The 19573-nt window shown below is 49.2% G+C and overlaps 1 protein-coding gene across 1 annotated transcript; it reads left to right on the plus strand.

Annotated features, from left to right (window-relative positions):
- Positions 1-2831: 2831 nt before the first annotated feature.
- On the plus strand, positions 2832-19316 carry LOC116948666 (uncharacterized). Its single transcript, XM_032965576.2, has 2 exons — positions 2832-7245; positions 17562-19316. The coding sequence occupies exons 1-2, from the start codon at positions 6696-6698 to the stop codon at positions 18293-18295; spliced, it is 1284 nt and encodes a 427-aa protein (XP_032821467.2). The 5' UTR covers positions 2832-6695; the 3' UTR covers positions 18296-19316.
- The last annotated feature ends 257 nt before the right edge of the window (positions 19317-19573 follow it).

Below are 19573 nucleotides of genomic sequence, written 5' to 3' on the forward strand. Positions count from 1 at the left end.
GGGCGAATGGCTTTGCATCGTCATTATTATCATCATCATCAACACCATCGTCATGATCCACGGTTACTCCACTGCTGGATGAAGGCTCTCCCCTACCCCCAAGGCTCTGCTGTCGCCATCTCTCTCGAGCCTGTGCAGTAATACCCCAACTCGGCACGGGATTGTTTTGTATCTCGTGATAGAATGCGTGCCACGTTATGCACTTCAATGACTTTTGGTAAGTAGTAATAATACAAATAAGAATAGTTTACAATATTATGTATTTACCTAGGAAGGCCCACACCGAGACTCAATGCTAACCGAGATGTTTAAGTTAAATTTCGTGCCTTTTTAAAATAGTTTTACCGAATACAATAATTATTACGGCACTTCTAATCTCATCTTATATTTTATACATATATAGAACGCCCGCATTCCAGGCGCTTAGCTATAGTTTTAAAAACTTTGACGAAATAAAGAACAAATTATTTAATACGCTTTCACTACACAACGCATAGTCACAAACACGGAATAACCGTCCCGCGCTATATAATTACGCACGAATGCATTAACGCCGTTTAAATATACATCGATTACTTTTCTAGATTTGAAGCTTTCGTGATTGCAAGGATCCGAACTCTTTGGTTCTATTCGGTAAAGTCACGTAGGTAAAAACAAATTAAAAAATTAAATAAGACATTAAAACACGACGTTTCGGAGGCAACACAAGCTTCCGTCTTCAGGTGGAAACAGTGCAGCGATTTTTTTTTATGTATCGATAACTTTCATGACTGAGAACGTTCAAGTTATTTGTCTCAATCAATATACTCGGACGTTCCTTGCAGGAGATGGAGCGATTGGGATCGGCCAATGTGCAGGCGAGAGGACTTCCATCCAGCAGTGGATCGACAATGGCTCAGTGATAGAATAGCAGCATCCATAATGGCGTAGAGCCCTATTAAAATACGACTTTCTGCTCCCGAAGTTTTAAATACATTCAGTATCAATATACACACACACGCGCGCAGAGGGAGATGGAGTTACAGTTGTACAATGATTTCCCGTGCCTTTGTAGAAAACCTACTCGTTTTCTCGGCGTGTTCATGTTTAATGAGGAAGGTTCATAAACTATCACGATAAGGAGGTTTAAGAGAGCGAGTGAGTGAGATGCAGACGAGCAAGCAGGTGCCTGCCAGCCCGTCCTACGAACGGGGTCAGTCTATTTTCTCTCCACCACAATCCATAACATCGAGTCGTGTTTGCACCTCCGGTCAGCACGGTTGGCCACGTACGGTGCGAAAGAAGTTCAACGAACATAATATTATTACAATTAATGACGTTTCTGTTTTTGTCGTGTTCGCTCTCTCGTGTAGGTAGAGAGAGAGAGAAGGGACCACTCAGGGTCACCAGGAGGAGGAGGAACCACAGACGTTTCTGTTTTTGTCGTGTTCGCTCTCTCGTGTAGGTAGAGAGAGAGAGAGAAGGGACCACTCAGGGTCACCAGGAGGAGGAACCACAGACGTTTCTGTTTTTGTCGTGTTCGCTCTCTCGTGTAGGTAGAGAGAGAGAAGGGAGAAGGGACCACTCAGGGTCACCAGGAGGACGAGGAACCACAGACGTTTCTGTTTTTGTCGTGTTCGCTCTCTCGTGTAGGTAGAGAGAGAGAGAAGGGACCACTCAGGGTCACCAGGAGGAGGAGGAGGAACCACAGACAAGCGGGGGAGGCAGCAGAGGCAGCAAGACCGGTGAGGAGCCGGCGCGATCACCAACAATTATTATTGCCCGCGCTCTGCGGATCTCTCTGTATTCATATATTGATCAGCAGATTCATGAGCGAGAACGTAGTCGATAGCAAAGGGCGCCCCCCCCCCCCGTGAGTTCCTTCCGGTCCGAATGGTCACTTGAAGTGGCCTCTGTGGTAGTTCGATGCGATGAAGCGAGCCAAGTGATGTGATTGACAAACTTACAAATAATAATAATAACGACGATGATGATGATGCACACAATGTTCCACAGACGTAAATGAGCGTGACTCCCAAGCTCGGGTAGGGTATATCGAATGAATGGCCTCTATCTGCAACGAGTGATGACGAACCGATAACCGGTACAGGTGTAATCGGTAACCGTTTTCACCATCGATTTATGCGCTTCCGAAAAGTCGGCTGCCGGGGGGAGTCGTGTCCGGTCGAGAAGTCGCCGCGTGTGATTAACATTTATATTGCTACAATTTATTATTTCTAAAAGTTAACCATGCGATGTTTTTTTGCTCTCCATATGCTCGGGAGAAGAACACAAGCTTTTTGGTTTTTTCAAAGGTTGTGTTACCGTTAATGCAAAACAAAATTTGTAATTAAATACCCATTGAGAAGAGGCCATATATGTCTATTTCGCTAGAAATAAATGCACGTGTTTGTATGCATGATCATGTGTGCATGTATGGGTGTATGTGTGTACATGGATGAGTGTTCGTGGTGGATGTACGTACGCATGGCATACGTGTACGCGTGTACATACATGTGGTGGATGCACGTACGCATGGCATACGTGTACGCGTGTACATACATGTGCATATACCCATACTCACCAGATGGCAATACCTTTAAGCTCCGCTCACTCCGCGCTTTCAGAACTCTCCCCGTCGGCTCGATACGTGTGCACGTGTACCGGCCCGCGTACGGCACGTGGCGTGAAACGTCTACTACAAGTGCCGCCATGGGCTTGGGCAGGAACTTCGAAGGTATAGGAGGAGCACGGCAGACGATGAACGTCAGCCGTCACGTCGCAGGATCGTCAAGAGATGTAGCGACGGCGTTGCGGATGTCCATCATCCAGCAGTGGATTGACCGTGGTTGGTGGTGATGGTGATGGCGATGGCTTGGAGAGGCCTTCGCCCACTGCTCATGGTGATGGTGTTACGCGAGGTACATCAGCTCATCAAACACGAACCTCAGCATTCCACCCACGATGGCTGAACAATGCGCACGGGGATTCCCCGCAGCCCCCTCGGAAGGCCGCAGACGGCGCACTCGGGGTTGGTGTGGCTAGCACCACGCCCGGCCGCCTTTGTCTCCCCAATGTTGATTTTTTTTTTTAATCTTCAACCGTATTGGTACTAATTTAAAGGCTGAGTCGACCTAGGGGGAGGGCCCAGGATCGGACCAGGACCGGGACCGGTTGAGGCGTTCCGCAATCGTCTGGTCGGCGTTTTCCCCTGAGCGGAAATCAAACTCGGGCGGCTGTTATTGTCCCTGCAGTTTGTAGCGAAGTGCCGCTAAACCACGACTCTGCCGCTCTCTATTCAAACACACACACACACAACGCACTCTGTCTTGTCTACAGGATAGACATTCTCACTCGCTCGCTCTCTCTCTCTCTCTCCGCATTCTCTCCCCTACTGGGTCTATGGCCACAGGCACGTGACTGTGAGTTGGCGACGCGGTTTCGTCACGGGCTGGTCACGAATTCATTTATCGCACGCGGAAGCACTTAAGCGCAGCGAGCTGAGCGCGCGACCGATATTAATCACTCCTCGTCGGCATTCGCTCCGCACACCCGCGACTCGTGAACTCGCTCTCTCGCTCTCCCTCCCTCCCTCTCTCTTGTCCTGCGTGCCAATTAATTAAGAGCGGTGCAAGGACGATGGGGGCCGTGTGATACCTGTCACGTCTCGGTGAGAGTGCGTTACGGTGTGCGCGCGTGCGTGTTTATGAATTGGCACTTAGTGGCGAATAGCGGTTGTTGTTGTTGTTTAGGAATTGTAAAGTGTACGAACACCCTTTTGCATGCCATTCAGTCTGAGTTCCGGTATAGTGTCAAAGTATACTATTCCGTTTCGTCACTTCTCAAGAGTGTCTTATCTGCGGTAGTGTGGGTACACGTGGGAGGGAGACAAAGGCGGCCGGACGTGGTGCTTGACTACTTGATTGTCCTTGTTGTACCGTCCCCGCCTTCACGTAGGCGCTCGCTCACAGCTCTTACCCCACAGCCTGTGGAGGGCTGTACGGGGGGGGGAGGGGGTGACGGGTGGGTCTTTGTCTATGTGTTTGTATGTACGTGTATACGTATAGATTTAGATAATAATTGTACGTGTAATTGTTAATGCACCTCATAAGCACGCTCATACTCGCACAGCTTATATATATCTGCGGTTAATTAGCGTGGTGCGTAGATTGCGGAGGGCGTTATTACTTTGTCATGCGAAGTTTGTAGTGTAGTGTTTACATGCAACATATGTGCACACGTGTGCAGGGTTTGTGTGGGGAGCGGTGGGGTTAGTGGTTAGCGCACTACGCTACGAATCCGGCGACCTCAGTTCGATGGCCCGCTCACGGATAACATCAGTGGCGAATATCTGAACCGGTCTTGGGCCACCCCGAACCCCCTAGGTAGACTCAGCCTTAAATCAAGTACCTGGTGCGATGTGTAAAATATTAGCACTGGGGAGACAAAGGCGGCCGGGCGTGGTGGCCACACCACAACCTCGTGCGCCGGTCCGGCCGTGATAGGTGCTCGCAAACAGCACTTGCCCACAGCATCCTGGAACAAAAAGCCTACGGGGGCACCTTTGTCTTTGGCATGTGTTGTTGGTTCAGATGTCCCATTTACATGTGTATGTAGCCATACGTGTGTTCCGTAATTATTTCGTTAAGCGTAGTGTGTGTATACATGTCGTAATGCGCGTTCGGATATTGGTAATATTCACGTATGTAATCATGTGATATAAGAGTTTATTACATTTATTAAAATCTAATATACATAATCATATACATTCAGTAGTCCTACACACAATAGTCCTATATCTAACCTATATAATATACATATACTATATGTGCAGGTCACAATATTTTAAAATACAAATGCATACAAATGTATTCCTTTTCACGTGCGCATCATGCTAATAACGCACAAACCACACTATTATACAGTGCTCATAACATGCACATATGCGTACATCACCTACGACAGATACAGTGCGTAAATATTATCGCAATCTCACGAACACACTGCATATGTACACACGTGCCCGTGTAGGTTGTGTACACACAGCACTTACGCGTAAACACATTCGCGCATCAAGTTTGAAGTGGTATTACGTGTACATACACACGTGTATTCACACACAAACTGCAGCACGCATACACACACACACATCTGTGTGTACGCGATACATGCATGATGGGCACGCACACCACGTAATACATACATTCACACACACACAATCTGAGCTCCCGTCTATAGTCATGCACAATAACACACGCGCGCGCATACACACATAGCGACGTAGACAAAGATCTCCCGAATAACATTTAACAGACTGTTGGGGCGAGGGTTGTACAGAGGTTCAATAGACACACACACACACATGTACATACGTAAAAATACGCACGCGAATTCACAAACTCGCAACTAATTCATACACACACACAACAGCGATACGCATAAATACATAAATACACACATGTACACACATGTACACACATGTACATACGTGTACACACATGTACACACATGTACATACATGTACACACATGTACATACATAGTGCAACTTTTACAGCAAGCTTTTCACTATTAGATGTGACGACACAGCAAGTGACGCAACAATAGTCGTCATAATAGTCGCACAACGGTCACAACAGTCGTCATAACAGTCACAGTAGTCACAACAGTCGTCATAACAGTCGCACAACGGTCACAGTAGTCACAACAGTCGTCAAAACAGTCGTCACAACAGTCGCACAACAGTCACAGTAGTCACAACAGTCGTCATAACAGTCGCACAACAGTCACAGTAGTCACAACAGTCGTCACAACAGTCGTCACAACAGTCGCACAACAGTCACAGTAGTCACAACAGTCGTCATAACAGTCGCACAACGGTCACAATAGTCACAACAGTCGTCATATCAGTCGCACAACGGTCACAACAGTCGTCATAACAGTCGCACAATAGTCACAACTGTCGTCATAACAGTCGCACAACGGTCACAACTGTCGTCACAACTGTCGTCATAACAGTCGCACAACGGTTACAACAGTCGTCACAACTGTCACAGTAGTCACAACTGTCGTCATAACAGTCACAGTCGTCACAACAGTCGTCATAACAGTCGCACAACAGTCGCACCCGAGTTACACAACAGTCGCACAAGAGTCAACGATCACCCAACAACAACAACAAAAACAACCGGACAGCTGAACAAACCTTCTCGTTGTTGCATAACGACGGCGTGGTCGCATCCAAGAAGTTCCATAAACTCTCGAAGCTCCCCAAACCCATCCAAGAAGTTCCACAAACTCTCGAAACTCCCCAAACCCATCCAAGAAGTTCCACACACCGTCCAAGAAGTTCCACAAACCCATCCAAGAAGTTCCACACACAATCCAAGAAGTTCCACACACCGTCCAAGAAGTTCCACAAACCCATCCAAGAAGTTCCACAAACCGTCCAGGAAGTTCCACAAACCCATCCAAGAAGTTCCACACACCGTCCAAGAAGTTCCACAAACCCATCGAAGAAGTTCCACAGACCCCATCGCCTGTGGACTGCATCCCCACCCCCGAGCGTTTTGCGTTCCACCGCGACTCCTGCCACCGACGACTGCGGCCTTAGGAGAGGGGACAGCGACTCGCGACGTTTTTTGTTGTTGCTCTGTGACAAGGGGGGGTGGTGGTGGTGGTTTCAGATCGTGCGACGTCTTAGCGCACGCACGGGCAATGAGCTGCTGCTGTCACCCCGCGTACGAGACGGAGGTTGGATTCATCAACAGCACGCCGACTCTGGCCGAATGTTTCACTCCGATACCCCCCGCGATGCCGCCATCATCATCAATCACTCCTCCTCCTCCTCCACCTACTCATCCTCCTCCTCGCGTACACTTTCATCCTCAACCGCCACCTCTTCTCCGTCCTCCTCCTCCTCCGCAACAACAACAACATCATCATCCTCTTCCACCACCCCCGTCGCTCCCGACAACATCGTCAACGTCGTCTTTGACGTCTCCACGCCAAAGGCGGCGATGCCGCCGACGCCGCCGTCGCCACGCGAACGAAGATTTTGGAAAACATTGCGGAGAGAACGCGACTCGAGCGGAGGAGGCTGGCGGTGGTGGTTCTGGTGGTGGTGGTGGTTCTGGTGGAGGTGATGGTGGAGGTGGTGGTGGTGGTTACCCGTGGATGCGAGCGAAGAAGTGCGGAGGGAAGAAGTCGTGCGGGATGATCGCAGCTGCAGAGCACGCGGAGCGGAGCGGGGATGGAGGAGGTCACGGTAAGGGCAATGGACGTGCACACACACACAGCTCATACACACACAGCTCACATACACACACACACACACACAGCTCACATACACATACAGCTCACATACACGTACAGTTCATACACACACATACAGCGCAAACACACACATACAGCTCAAACACACACATACACAGCTTATACACACACACACACATACAGCTCACACACACATACAGCTCATACACACACATACACAGCTTATACATACACACATGCAGCTCATACACACACTGCTCACATACACACACAGCTCACATACACAGCTCACATACACACACACAGCTCACATACACACACACATACAGCACATACGCACACATACAGCTCATACACATACACAGCTTATACATACACACACACAGCTCATACACACACACAGCTCATACACACACACAGCTCATACACACACACAGCTCATACATATAGACACATACAGCTCATTCACACATACAGCTCATATACACATAGATATCATACACACAGACGCATACAGCTCATACTCACACATACATAACTCATACACCCACACATACAGATCATACACACAGACATATACAGCTCATACTCACACATACAGCTCATACACAGCTCATACACACACATACAGCTCATACACATACACAGCTCATACACACAGATAGCTTATACACACACATACAGCTCATACACACACATACAACTCATACACACACAGCTAATACACACAGACAGCTTATACACACACGTACATGTCATACAGCACACATACAGCAAAGACATACACACGTACAGCGCATACACACACATACAGCTCATACACATACATACAGCTCATTCACACATACAGCTCATACACACATAGATATCATACACACAGACGCATACAGCTCATACTCACACATACATAACTCATACACCCACACATACAGATCATACACACAGACACATACAGCTCATACTCACACATACAGCTCATACACAGCTCATACACACACATACAGCTCATACACATACACAGCTCATACACACAGATAGCTTATACACACACATACAGCTCATACACACACATACAACTCATACACACACAGCTAATACACACAGACAGCTTATACACACACGTACATGTCATACAGCACACATACAGCAAAGACATACACACGTACAGCGCATACACACACATACACCTCATACACACACAGTTCATACACACATACAGCTCATACACGCACAGCTCATACACATATAAAGTTCATACACACAGCATATACACACGCATACACAACTCATACTCACACAGATACATCTCATACACATACAGCTCATACACACACATACAGCTCACACACACACAACTCATACACAAACAGCTCATACACACACACCTACATCTCATACACATACAGCTCATACACACACACATTCATACACACGTACATACAGTTCATACACACACAGCTCACACACACACACAGCTCATACACACACACACACACAGCTCATACACACACACAGCTCATACACACATACATTCATACACACACGTACATCTCATACACACATACAGCTCATACACATACACAGCTCATACACACATAAAGTTCATACACACACAGCATATACACACGCATACACAACTCATACTCACAGAGATACATCTCATACATATACAGCTCATACACACACACATACAGCTCATACACATACACAGCTCATACACACAGATAGCTTATACACACACATACAGCTCATACACACACATACAACTCATACACACACAGCTAATACACACAGACAGCTTATACACACACGTACATGTCATACAGCACACATACAGCAAAGACATACACACGTACAGCGCATACACACACATACACCTCATACACACACAGTTCATACACACATACAGCTCATACACGCACAGCTCATACACATATAAAGTTCATACACACAGCATATACACACGCATACACAACTCATACTCACACAGATACATCTCATACACATACAGCTCATACACACACATACAGCTCACACACACACAACTCATACACAAACAGCTCATACACACACACCTACATCTCATACACATACAGCTCATACACACACACAGCTCATACACACACACATTCATACACACGTACATACAGTTCATACACACACAGCTCACACACACACACAGCTCATACACACACACACACACAGCTCATACACACACACAGCTCATACACACATACATTCATACACACACGTACATCTCATACACACATACAGCTCATACACATACACAGCTCATACACACATAAAGTTCATACACACACAGCATATACACACGCATACACAACTCATACTCACAGAGATACATCTCATACATATACAGCTCATACACACACACATACAGCTCATACACACACAGCTCATACACACATACAGCTCATACACACACAGCTCATACACACACACACAGCTCATACACACACACAGTTCATACACACACATACAGCTCGCATACACACACACACAGCTCACACACACACACACAGCTCACACACACATACAGCTCATACACACATACAGCTCATACACACATACAGCTCATACACACAGCTCATACACGCAGCTCATACACACACACAGCTCACACACACACATACAGCTCACACACACACATACAGCTCACACACACACATTCATACACACACATTCGTACACACACATACATCTCATGAATATATGAAACGGCAAGAGCTACCGTTCACCAATAAGTGGCGGGGATGTCACCACGGCGCTTGTGCCAGGCTAGGTGCACAATCACACACAGACACGTGGAGCAACACATCCACACTGATTGTTCACATTCCTCTTTTTCATGACCGATCATCCTCGCAGCAGCAGCGGCGGCGGCGACTTTTGGCTGTTCGCCATCAAACAAAGGCGGAGGTCACCGCATCGCGCGGCCCTTTCAGACGCGCTTCTGCGGCCGTCTGGAACGTTCTTCCTCCTTCCGATATGAGGAAGCCACCGGAGCTATGCGCTTTAAAATCATCATCTAGATCGACAAACTCGTTACTTTAGAAACTGTTTGTGTGTGTGTTTAGTTTGAATGTCCTTCCCCCGAACCTCCGATTAGCGGGGTTGGCTATGTACGGTGCGAAAGAAGTCAAACGCGCATACATGATTTGCATAGCACTAATTTGCAACATCATGTGCATCAATTAATTGCAGCAAATATGGGTCACCGCATCGCCCGCCTTCCGAAGACTCTTTTTGTTTCAAGAGCATCCCACTAACCACGAGTACGTTGGGCCAATCCAGCTCGTGGCGGTGCAAAAGAAGTCCAACGTGCAGCACATACAATACTGCGCCTGCCTGTGTAACCTCCTCTGTGCACTTATCTGGATATCAACGAAGGCGTTTGGCGCCCGTGCTAAAGTGCTGACGGCTAAAGACAACGCCCGCGAATGTCTGTGTCCGGTGCGCCGATGCGGGACACAGAGCGACAGGGAGACAGACCGCAGTAGAATATAGGGAGAGGGGGTGGGGGGATGGAGAACGATGCGATAGACATATGGATGATACAAGGGACAGAATTGAAGTATGATTGTGATCACTGCCCGGTGCGCGTGTGTGTGGAGGAGGAGGAGGTGGAGGAGGAGGGACTTGGTTTGTATTTTCTTCAGATCCATCACTCCTCCACAGCTGTCACCCTCTGTATAACCACACACTCAACCACACACACACTCACTCAACCACAAATACAAAGATCACCCCCCCCCCCCTTCCGTGAAGCCTTAACAGATTTTTTTTTTGGGGGGGGCAAGTGCTGTTAGCGAGCACCTATGAATGCCGACACGGCACAAGCGGGGGTGGGTGGCCAGCACCACGCCGGGCCGCCTTTGTCTCTCGTGACGATGTTTACACGTGTATGCACGTTGAACTTCTTTCGCACCGTACGCAGCCAACCGTGCTAATCGGAGGTGCGTGGGAAGAAAGGCCTAACAAACTAAACACAAAAGGGCGTTTCTCAAGAAAGGAGTTCTCAATCGAGATTCAAACGTGCCACAGCTCCCAGTGGCTTCCTCGTTTCGCAAGGAGGAAGAGGGCGTTCCAGACGGCCCCAGAAGCGCGTCTCAAAGCGCCGCGCGATGCGGTGACCGCCGCCTTTGTTCGACGGCGAGCAGCCGAAAGCCGCCGTCGCCGCCGCTGCTGCTGCTACGAGGATGAGCGAGAATTGTCGTGACGATGATTGACGCTCCTCCTTGTCGAGATGGACACAGCTACTGTGGTTCGGTTAGTGGCGAGCGCTCTGCGTGTCACGAGTGCGACCTGACAAAAGCTCAAAAACAACAACAACAACAACAACGGCTCGTCAACCCGAACAACACGACAGAATAATTCGGAGATAAAATAACTCACAGCAACAGTGAAAGGAAACACGTACACAGAGGGAGCATACGTACATACATGTATACACGCTTGCAGTTACTCTATGATGTACGTATGCTTGCAGTTACTCTATGATGGGCTCTGTGTGTGTGTGTCTCTCTCTCTCTCTCTGCCTGTAGTCACAATTAATGTAGATCACCAGCATCACCATCAGGGATCCTTGCCTGTAAACATCGCGACATCCGTTTAAGACGTAGCAGTAGTAGTCGGCTTTCGCGACCAATATCATCCATAATACAGGGGGGTTTTGTTGTTGTCTGTGGCACGTTTGAATCTCGATTGACTATATAACCATCAATCTCGACATCCACCACTGCTGCTTCAAGCGAGCTCCACGAGACCGCCGCGAACGTCGCAAACCCGACCCACAGTTCTGTTCGCTGCTGATACACCACGCGGTCCAAACCAAAAAAGAAGGCCAATGTGGCTGATGGGATGTTTAAAAAAATAAATATTTTATGAATATATACACAACGTGTGTATATTTCACGTGGAGGGACGGATGTTTGAAAGAGGCGTATCGTGCACTGAGCTATTTCACTCCCGACAGAAGTTCATCCGCTGTACCCTGCACCTCGTATTAATCATCCTCAGCGGCGTTGTTCGCCCATCCCTCGAAACAAAAGGGGTATTACTTTTGTGGGCAGCAGTGAGCGACGAAGACACAGACAGATAGATAGATAAACACGAGAGACAGACAGGGACGGGCAAGAGAGAGGGGGTGGTGGGGGAGGCCGGGTGGAGCAGAGAGCGAGAGAGAGATGGATGACCTTTCGTACCAGGTAAGAGGCCACTGAGGACAGAAGGCTGTGTTTTCAAAGGAGACTTTGGGTGTCTTTAAGAAAGAAAATTAGCACGAGCAGGAACCCCCCCCCCCCCAAAAAAAAAAACCCACGGCATTAGTTACATTGGGGGAACCTATAGAACTTTAATCGGGGATCGTTAGACATTCATAGAGGTGCCTCGAGTCGTACAGAGAGACCAATATGTAAACATAGACCCGGAGAATTACAAATAAACCTATAGAGGTATGTATATAGAGCACAATAGGCATACGTAGAGACCCACAGAGTCACACAGAGACCAACAAACACAGAGAGCCATAGACCTGCATCTATTACAATAGGTATAAGTAGAGACCCACAGAGTCACACAGAGACCAACAAACACAGAGAGCCATAGACCTGCATCTATTACAATAGGCATACGTAGAGACCCACAGAGTCACACAGAGACCAACAAACACAGAGACCCATAGACCTGCATGTATTACAATAGGCATACATAGAGACCCATAGACTCACATAGATTTCAATAGACATGCATAGCCTATTAGTCAACTTACCCGCAAGTAAACTCTTGTTACGCCTAACAGTCCCATTTGTTTGGCTGTGTCGGGTGGTGGAGGGTTATACGGCAACAACAACAACAAACTCGTCCAGACGATTAAGTGAACTAACCCCCCCCCCCCGCCCCAAAAAACAAACCTATTATGAATCATAATATCGACTTCGAAAGCCGACGTAGTCCCGTCAACGTTGATCGTGGCAGTGGGGGCGCAGGGTGGTGACGTCCCAGGCCTCAAGACTTGCAGGGTGGGACATTGTCAACATTCTGACAACTTGCCTGATGGTGCCGGTTGTAACTACCAGCGCAACATCCGTAAGCCAATCGCGCGCACCGGCGGGCGGCAACCAAAGTGACAAGAAGAGCCATTTTGGTTTTTTTTTTCTCCGAATTCGGTCACTGAAAAACAAACGAACGAACGAACCAAAAAGTTCATCAAACCAAGGGCAGCAGTGAACACGAGACACTGGCGGTCCTTCATTGCAATGAAGTCACCAACAAGAAGCCACCGCATGCGGCCTCGGAGTCGCAGGTTGCCGACCCCGGGGTTGACACAACGGCAGTGACGTGCGGTGAGGTCAATGGCTGGGGAGGCACTGGCTAGTGTCAGAGCAAAGATTCACGCACTGAGGGGGGCGTGGCCTCCCTGAGGGGGGGGCGTGTCCTCACCGAGGGGGGCGTGTTAGACACGTCCTCCTCAGTGAGGCAGATGTGATAGCTGCCTCCCCTTGTGCTTTTTCATTTCAGTTTCATGACGAGACCAGCGAGCCTAAATACCTTTATACACACACGTGAAAAAAGTTACCTGGAGTATGGAAGGCGAGGACATGAAATGAAGGGGTCTACAAACATTACATTGGTGACATACTGAGATAGTAACAGGCACGCGCTTATTGCCCGCGCTCCATCCAGTTACTGAGGGGTTGCGCAATCAGAGGGGAGGCTGAGCTCGTCGCTGCCTCACCTCTCGTCTCTTCCTGCAGTATTTGCAGCGGAGTTCCGCAAATTTGGCGACTTTGACGATAAAAAAATGATTGGAATCGTACAGAAATGTCATTGAGAAACACAGATCAGTGGAACAATCTTAATATTTATTTTATTTGATTATTCTTTTTTTTCAACTTTTCCTAACAGCTGTTTTCATTGGGAGTATGACAGGTGAGGCACTGCCTCCGCTGCCTCCCCTGACCGCACGTCCGTGCACAACGGTGTGTCCGCGCGCGTGTGGATCGCTCTTCGACAACATCACACCGGTGTAATGGCTGTGATGTTGTTGACTTACAGCTTTCGCGACTGCAGGAATTCGCATTCTTTGGGTCTTTCGGTAAAGTCACGTAGATAGGTACAAATTAAAATTGTTTGTTTTATACGGATTTTTATTAATTTGAACCTATCTACGTGACTTTACCGAAAGACCCAAAGAATAAGGTGTATGTATTGTTGAACTTCTTTCGCACCTTCTTTGGTTCTTTCGGTAAAGTCACGTAGAATGAGAATAAAATAATAAAATAATAAAATAAAATAACAATAAAATTCTCACGACGTTTCGGCCACAACACAAGTGGCCTTCTTCAGGTGAAAGGAACAAACCTGTCGGGACGACAGAGCTTCGTCGTTTTCACTTTACGACAGAGCTTCGTCGTCCCGACATGTTTGTTCCTTTCACCTGAAGAAGGCCACTTGTGTTGTGGCCGAAACGTCGTGAGAATTTTATTGTGTTATTTTATTTTATTATTTTATTATTTTATTCTCATTCAACGTGGCTTTACCGAAAGAACCAAGGAAGATGAATCCTTGCAGTCACGAAAGCTTTAAATCGAAATTCTTTCGCACCGTACGGAGCCAACCGTGCTAATCAGTGGTGCAGTGTTGAGTCTATGGGCAGTGTTGAGTCTATGGGCAGTGTTGAGTCTATGGGCAGTATGTATGTTGAACTTCTTTCGCACCGTACGTAGCCAACCGTGCTAATCAGTGGTGCGTGCTGCCGCAGCAGTAGTGAACCGGCCCCCTTTGTTCACCACTTGACAACTTCATTCGTTGGATGCCTCGGTTGGAGGAGGGGTTTACAACACAAACAAATTCTACACCCTGACATTTTGGCCGCGAAAGCCCTCCTGCAGTACAGTGCATGTGTTCACTTTCATAGTCCAAACTTAAACTAAATTTGTATTTATTTATTCTTGGTTCTTTCGGTAAAGTCACATAGAAGGTGAAACAATAAAATAATACAAATATAAAACAACAAAATATTTTTCTTTTTTTATTGTTTCCCTTCTACTTGACTTTACCGATAGAACCAAGAATATGAATCCCTGCAGTCACGAAAGCTTTAAATCAAAATTGTATTTATTTATTTTACCAGGTAAGGCCCACTTACCGAAATAGCTAATTTTCAAAAGCCACGTGGAAAAGTATCGCAGCCAAATGCTCTTAAAACGCGCGACGTCGATTCAAAACGTGGAGGGGGGAAAACCCGGAGGGACCCGGGGAAAAATCCACGCGACCACGGGGAGAGAGAGAGAGAGAGACGCAAAACTCCAAATATACAGCAGCAGGCGTCAGGGTTAGGATCGAACCCACGACTTCCTGCATACCAGGCGAGGGAGATAACATCTCTCCACCGTAGCGGTATTCGTGCTAGGACTGATGTTGGTTCAGAGTTGGCCCAACATGATGATGAGCCACTTTGTTGAGCCACCATTTGTGGGCAGGTCGCTTACGAGAAATAAGTTAATACCTCAAGTGAGCTTTACCTGGCAAGCAAACAAAAAAAATGCGCCTAGTTTTATTTGTATATTATTAAGTGATTTGCTCACATTTCCTATACTTTGCATTCCCATCGTGGCTTTGTATTGTTTGTTGTAACATTCTTTCCCGCCCCCATCTGGACATCGGTGAAAAAAAGAGCTTTATAGCTCACCGGATTGCTTCCAATATAAAAATAAATATGATGAGGTCCTCCACGAGCATTACTCCCGAGTCCTGCAGCCACGCAGACCCCGGTCCTAAGCGAGCGACAGGACACCACTACCACCACCACCCCACGTGGCTCCCGGCGCCATCCCCGCGGTGTCACGGTGGTAGCCAATCACAGCCTTGGCAGCAGAATCAGCTTCTTGTGTGGATCCCGGAGGAATCCGATGAGCTATGAAGCTCCTTTGTCACAGATGTTGCGGTCAGGGTCGCAGAGCCAGCAATGAATAATTATTAACCCTGTGTGAATAACTTTCTTTTTTAAAAGACAATACATGATTTAAAGCTTTCGTGACTGCAGGAATTACTCTTTGGTTCTTTCGGTAAAGTCACGTGGAAAGAAAATAAATTAAATAATAGAGTACGACGTTTCGATTGCAACACAAGCAACCGTCGCCAGGTATAACTAAATTTGAGAGAGAGACAAAACACAGACACGGAGACACACAGACAGACACACAAGCAGAGAGAGACACACAGAGACACATAGACAAACAACACAGACACACAGAGAGACACACAACACAGACACACAGAGAGAGGCACACAACAAATTTAGTTCTACCTGATGACGATTGCTTGTGTTGCAATCGAAACGTCGTATTCTATTATTTAATTTATTTTCTTTCTACGTGACTTTACCGAAAGAACCGAAGAGTAAGACAATACATGTACCTTTATTATAATAATTGTTAATTATAATAATTGTTAATTGTAATAATTGTTCATTATAATAACCATAATAATTAGTTATAATAGTCACACAAACATCTTCACAAAGGGCAATCATTATAATAATTATAATGATAATACTGATTCGTATTACTAATTATTATCACCATCCGGCCGGGTGGCTTAGTCGTGGCGACAGCAGCTCACATGGGAAGGTTGCGGGGTTGACTCAGCCCATCATCCTTCTGGGGGGAGGGAGGGGGGTCTATAAAATAGTGTACCACTTTGTATGTGCAATGTCACTCAAAGGTAGTTGTCTAACAGAGAGATGCTATTCACCGCCATAGCAATGTGAAATGTCCCATCACCACTGACTCAGCAGGATTCTAAATCTGCTTCTTCTTCTCCTTCTTTTGTACGACTGCTGATGTCGATGCAGAGCAACAACTGAAATTTCACATTCAGGTAGTCGAGCCCAGCTAACTGCGTCAGGAGTAGCAGGAGTAGTGGTCAATCGTCGCCGCGACGTCTCCCTTCGTATTTGCGGGTCGGGGCATCGCGTCTTCGTTGGACGTCGCGTCACGGTCTCTGTTCTGGATGACCCACAGTCGCACACCGCTACTACTCGAGACGTTTTCTATTCGTGCATCGGGTGTCATCTGCATCGACTGCAGCCACGGGTTTGTGCAGTGGATGCGGCTCAGGGCGGACCGTGCGGACCGTGGAGCTCCTGTGGAAATGTCAAAACCCCAGGGATCTTGGGGGGCTAACGAGCACCAGTGCCTGCCTCAAGCAGAAAACCACCTCGACAGCCGCTGACGTTTCGGACGATGACCCCTTTTCTCCCCCGCCCCCCCCCGCCCCCCACAGACCTCTGCGCGACTCCTCCCGGCGGAGACTCGACGACGCGGAGGCTGCGCAGCGCGTACAGCAGGGCGCAGCTGCTCGAGCTCGAGAAGGAGTTCCACTTCAACAGGTACCTTCGGCGGCCCCGGCGCCTCGAGATCTCCTCGCTGCTCCGCCTCAGCGAGCGCCAGGTCAAGGTCTGGTTCCAGAACCGGCGCATGAAGCTCAAGCGCCAGGCGAGCCACCGGACGGCCGACGCCCTCGCCGACAGCCACCGCGGTTTCGCCCCGAGCGGTTACGATTGTGCTCGCGCGAACGACCCCACCGCTGCCACCATCGCCGACATCGCCGACATCGCCGCCTGCTGCCTGGCCCGCCGAGGTCCGGGCAGCCGCAGGGAGCTCTGCGTCGGAGCCCCTTCGGGGTTCGTGGACGGACCGGGACGCCACTGCTGCGAGACGCCGGCGGACTTTGGCGAGGGCACCGCGGCGCGACGACCCCACCGCTGTTGCCGTTGCCGCCGCTCGACGGCCGACGCCGACGTGAAGCAGCGGCAGCAGCGGCAGGGGGAGGAGGAGGAGGTCTGGGGAGGAGAACGGGCGGCCGCGGCGGCGAGATTCCTCCAGGGCGAGGTGGCGCTCGCCTCTCTGCTCGAGTTGGACGAGCGGGGGACGGCACCGCGCCACCGCCACGCCTCGCTCGTTCAGCTCTCGCCCACCGCCGGCCTGCAGGAGCTCATCGCGCAGGCCGCTGTGTAGCCATGCCCCCCCCGCACTCGCCACCTCTCTGCCCACCAGTCCTGGGGGGCAACGAGGGACTAAGCCACCACCCCCACCACCAACACACTCCTCCACCACCCCCACCATCAACACACTCGTCCACCACCCCCACCACCAATATACTCCTCCACCACCCCCACCACCAACACATTCGTCCACCACTCCCACCACCAACACACTCCTCCACCACCCCCACCACCAACATACTCCTCCACCACCCTCACCACCAACACACTCGTCCACCACTCCCACCACCAACACACTCGTCCACCACTCCCACCACCAACACACTCGTCCACCACCCCCACCACCAACACATTCCTCCACCACCCTCACCACCAACACACTCGTCCACCACTCCCACCACCAACACACTCGTCCACCACTCCCACCACCAACACACTCGTCCACCACACCCACCACCAACACATTCCACCACCACCCCCACCACCAACACACTCGTCCACCACCCCCACCACCAACACACTCGTCCACCACCCCCAACACCAACACACTCGTCCACCACTCCCACCACCAACACACTCGTCCACCACTCCCACCACCAACACACTCGTCCACCACTCCCACCACCAACACACTCGTCCACCACCCCCACCACCAACACATTCCACCACCACCCCCACCACCAACACACTCGTCCACCACCCCCACCACCAACACACTCGTCCACCACTCCCACCACCAACACACTCGTCCACCACCCCCACCACCAACACACTCGTCCACCACACCCACCACCAACACACTCGTCCACCACACCCACCACCAACACACTCGTCCACCACCCCCACCACCAACACACTCGTCCACCACCCCCACCACCAACACATTCCACCACCACCCCCACCACCAACACACTCCTCCACCACCCCCACCACCAACACACTCGTCCACCACCACCCCCACCACCAACACACTCGTCCACCAACCCCACCACCAACACATTCCACCACCACCCCCACCACCAACACACTCGTCCACCACCCTCACCACCAACACACTCGTCCACCAACCCCACCACCAACACATTCCACCACCACCCCCACCACCAACACACTCCTCCACCACCACCAACACAGTCGTCCACCACCCCCACCACCAACATACTCCTCCACCACCCCCACCACCAACACCCTCCTCCACCACCCCCACCCCACCTCGGTATTTTGGTTGATGCTGTAATTATCGGAGAAAGTGCATCCATTGTTGTTGAGTGATGTTAGGACCCCTGTGTCT

The sequence above is a fragment of the Petromyzon marinus genome, chromosome 34 (genome assembly GCF_048934315.1).
Source record: "Petromyzon marinus isolate PM22_M1 ecotype Great Lakes invasive population chromosome 34, UKy_Petmar_22M1.pri1.0, whole genome shotgun sequence".
Classification (NCBI taxonomy): Eukaryota; Metazoa; Chordata; class Hyperoartia; order Petromyzontiformes; family Petromyzontidae; genus Petromyzon; species Petromyzon marinus.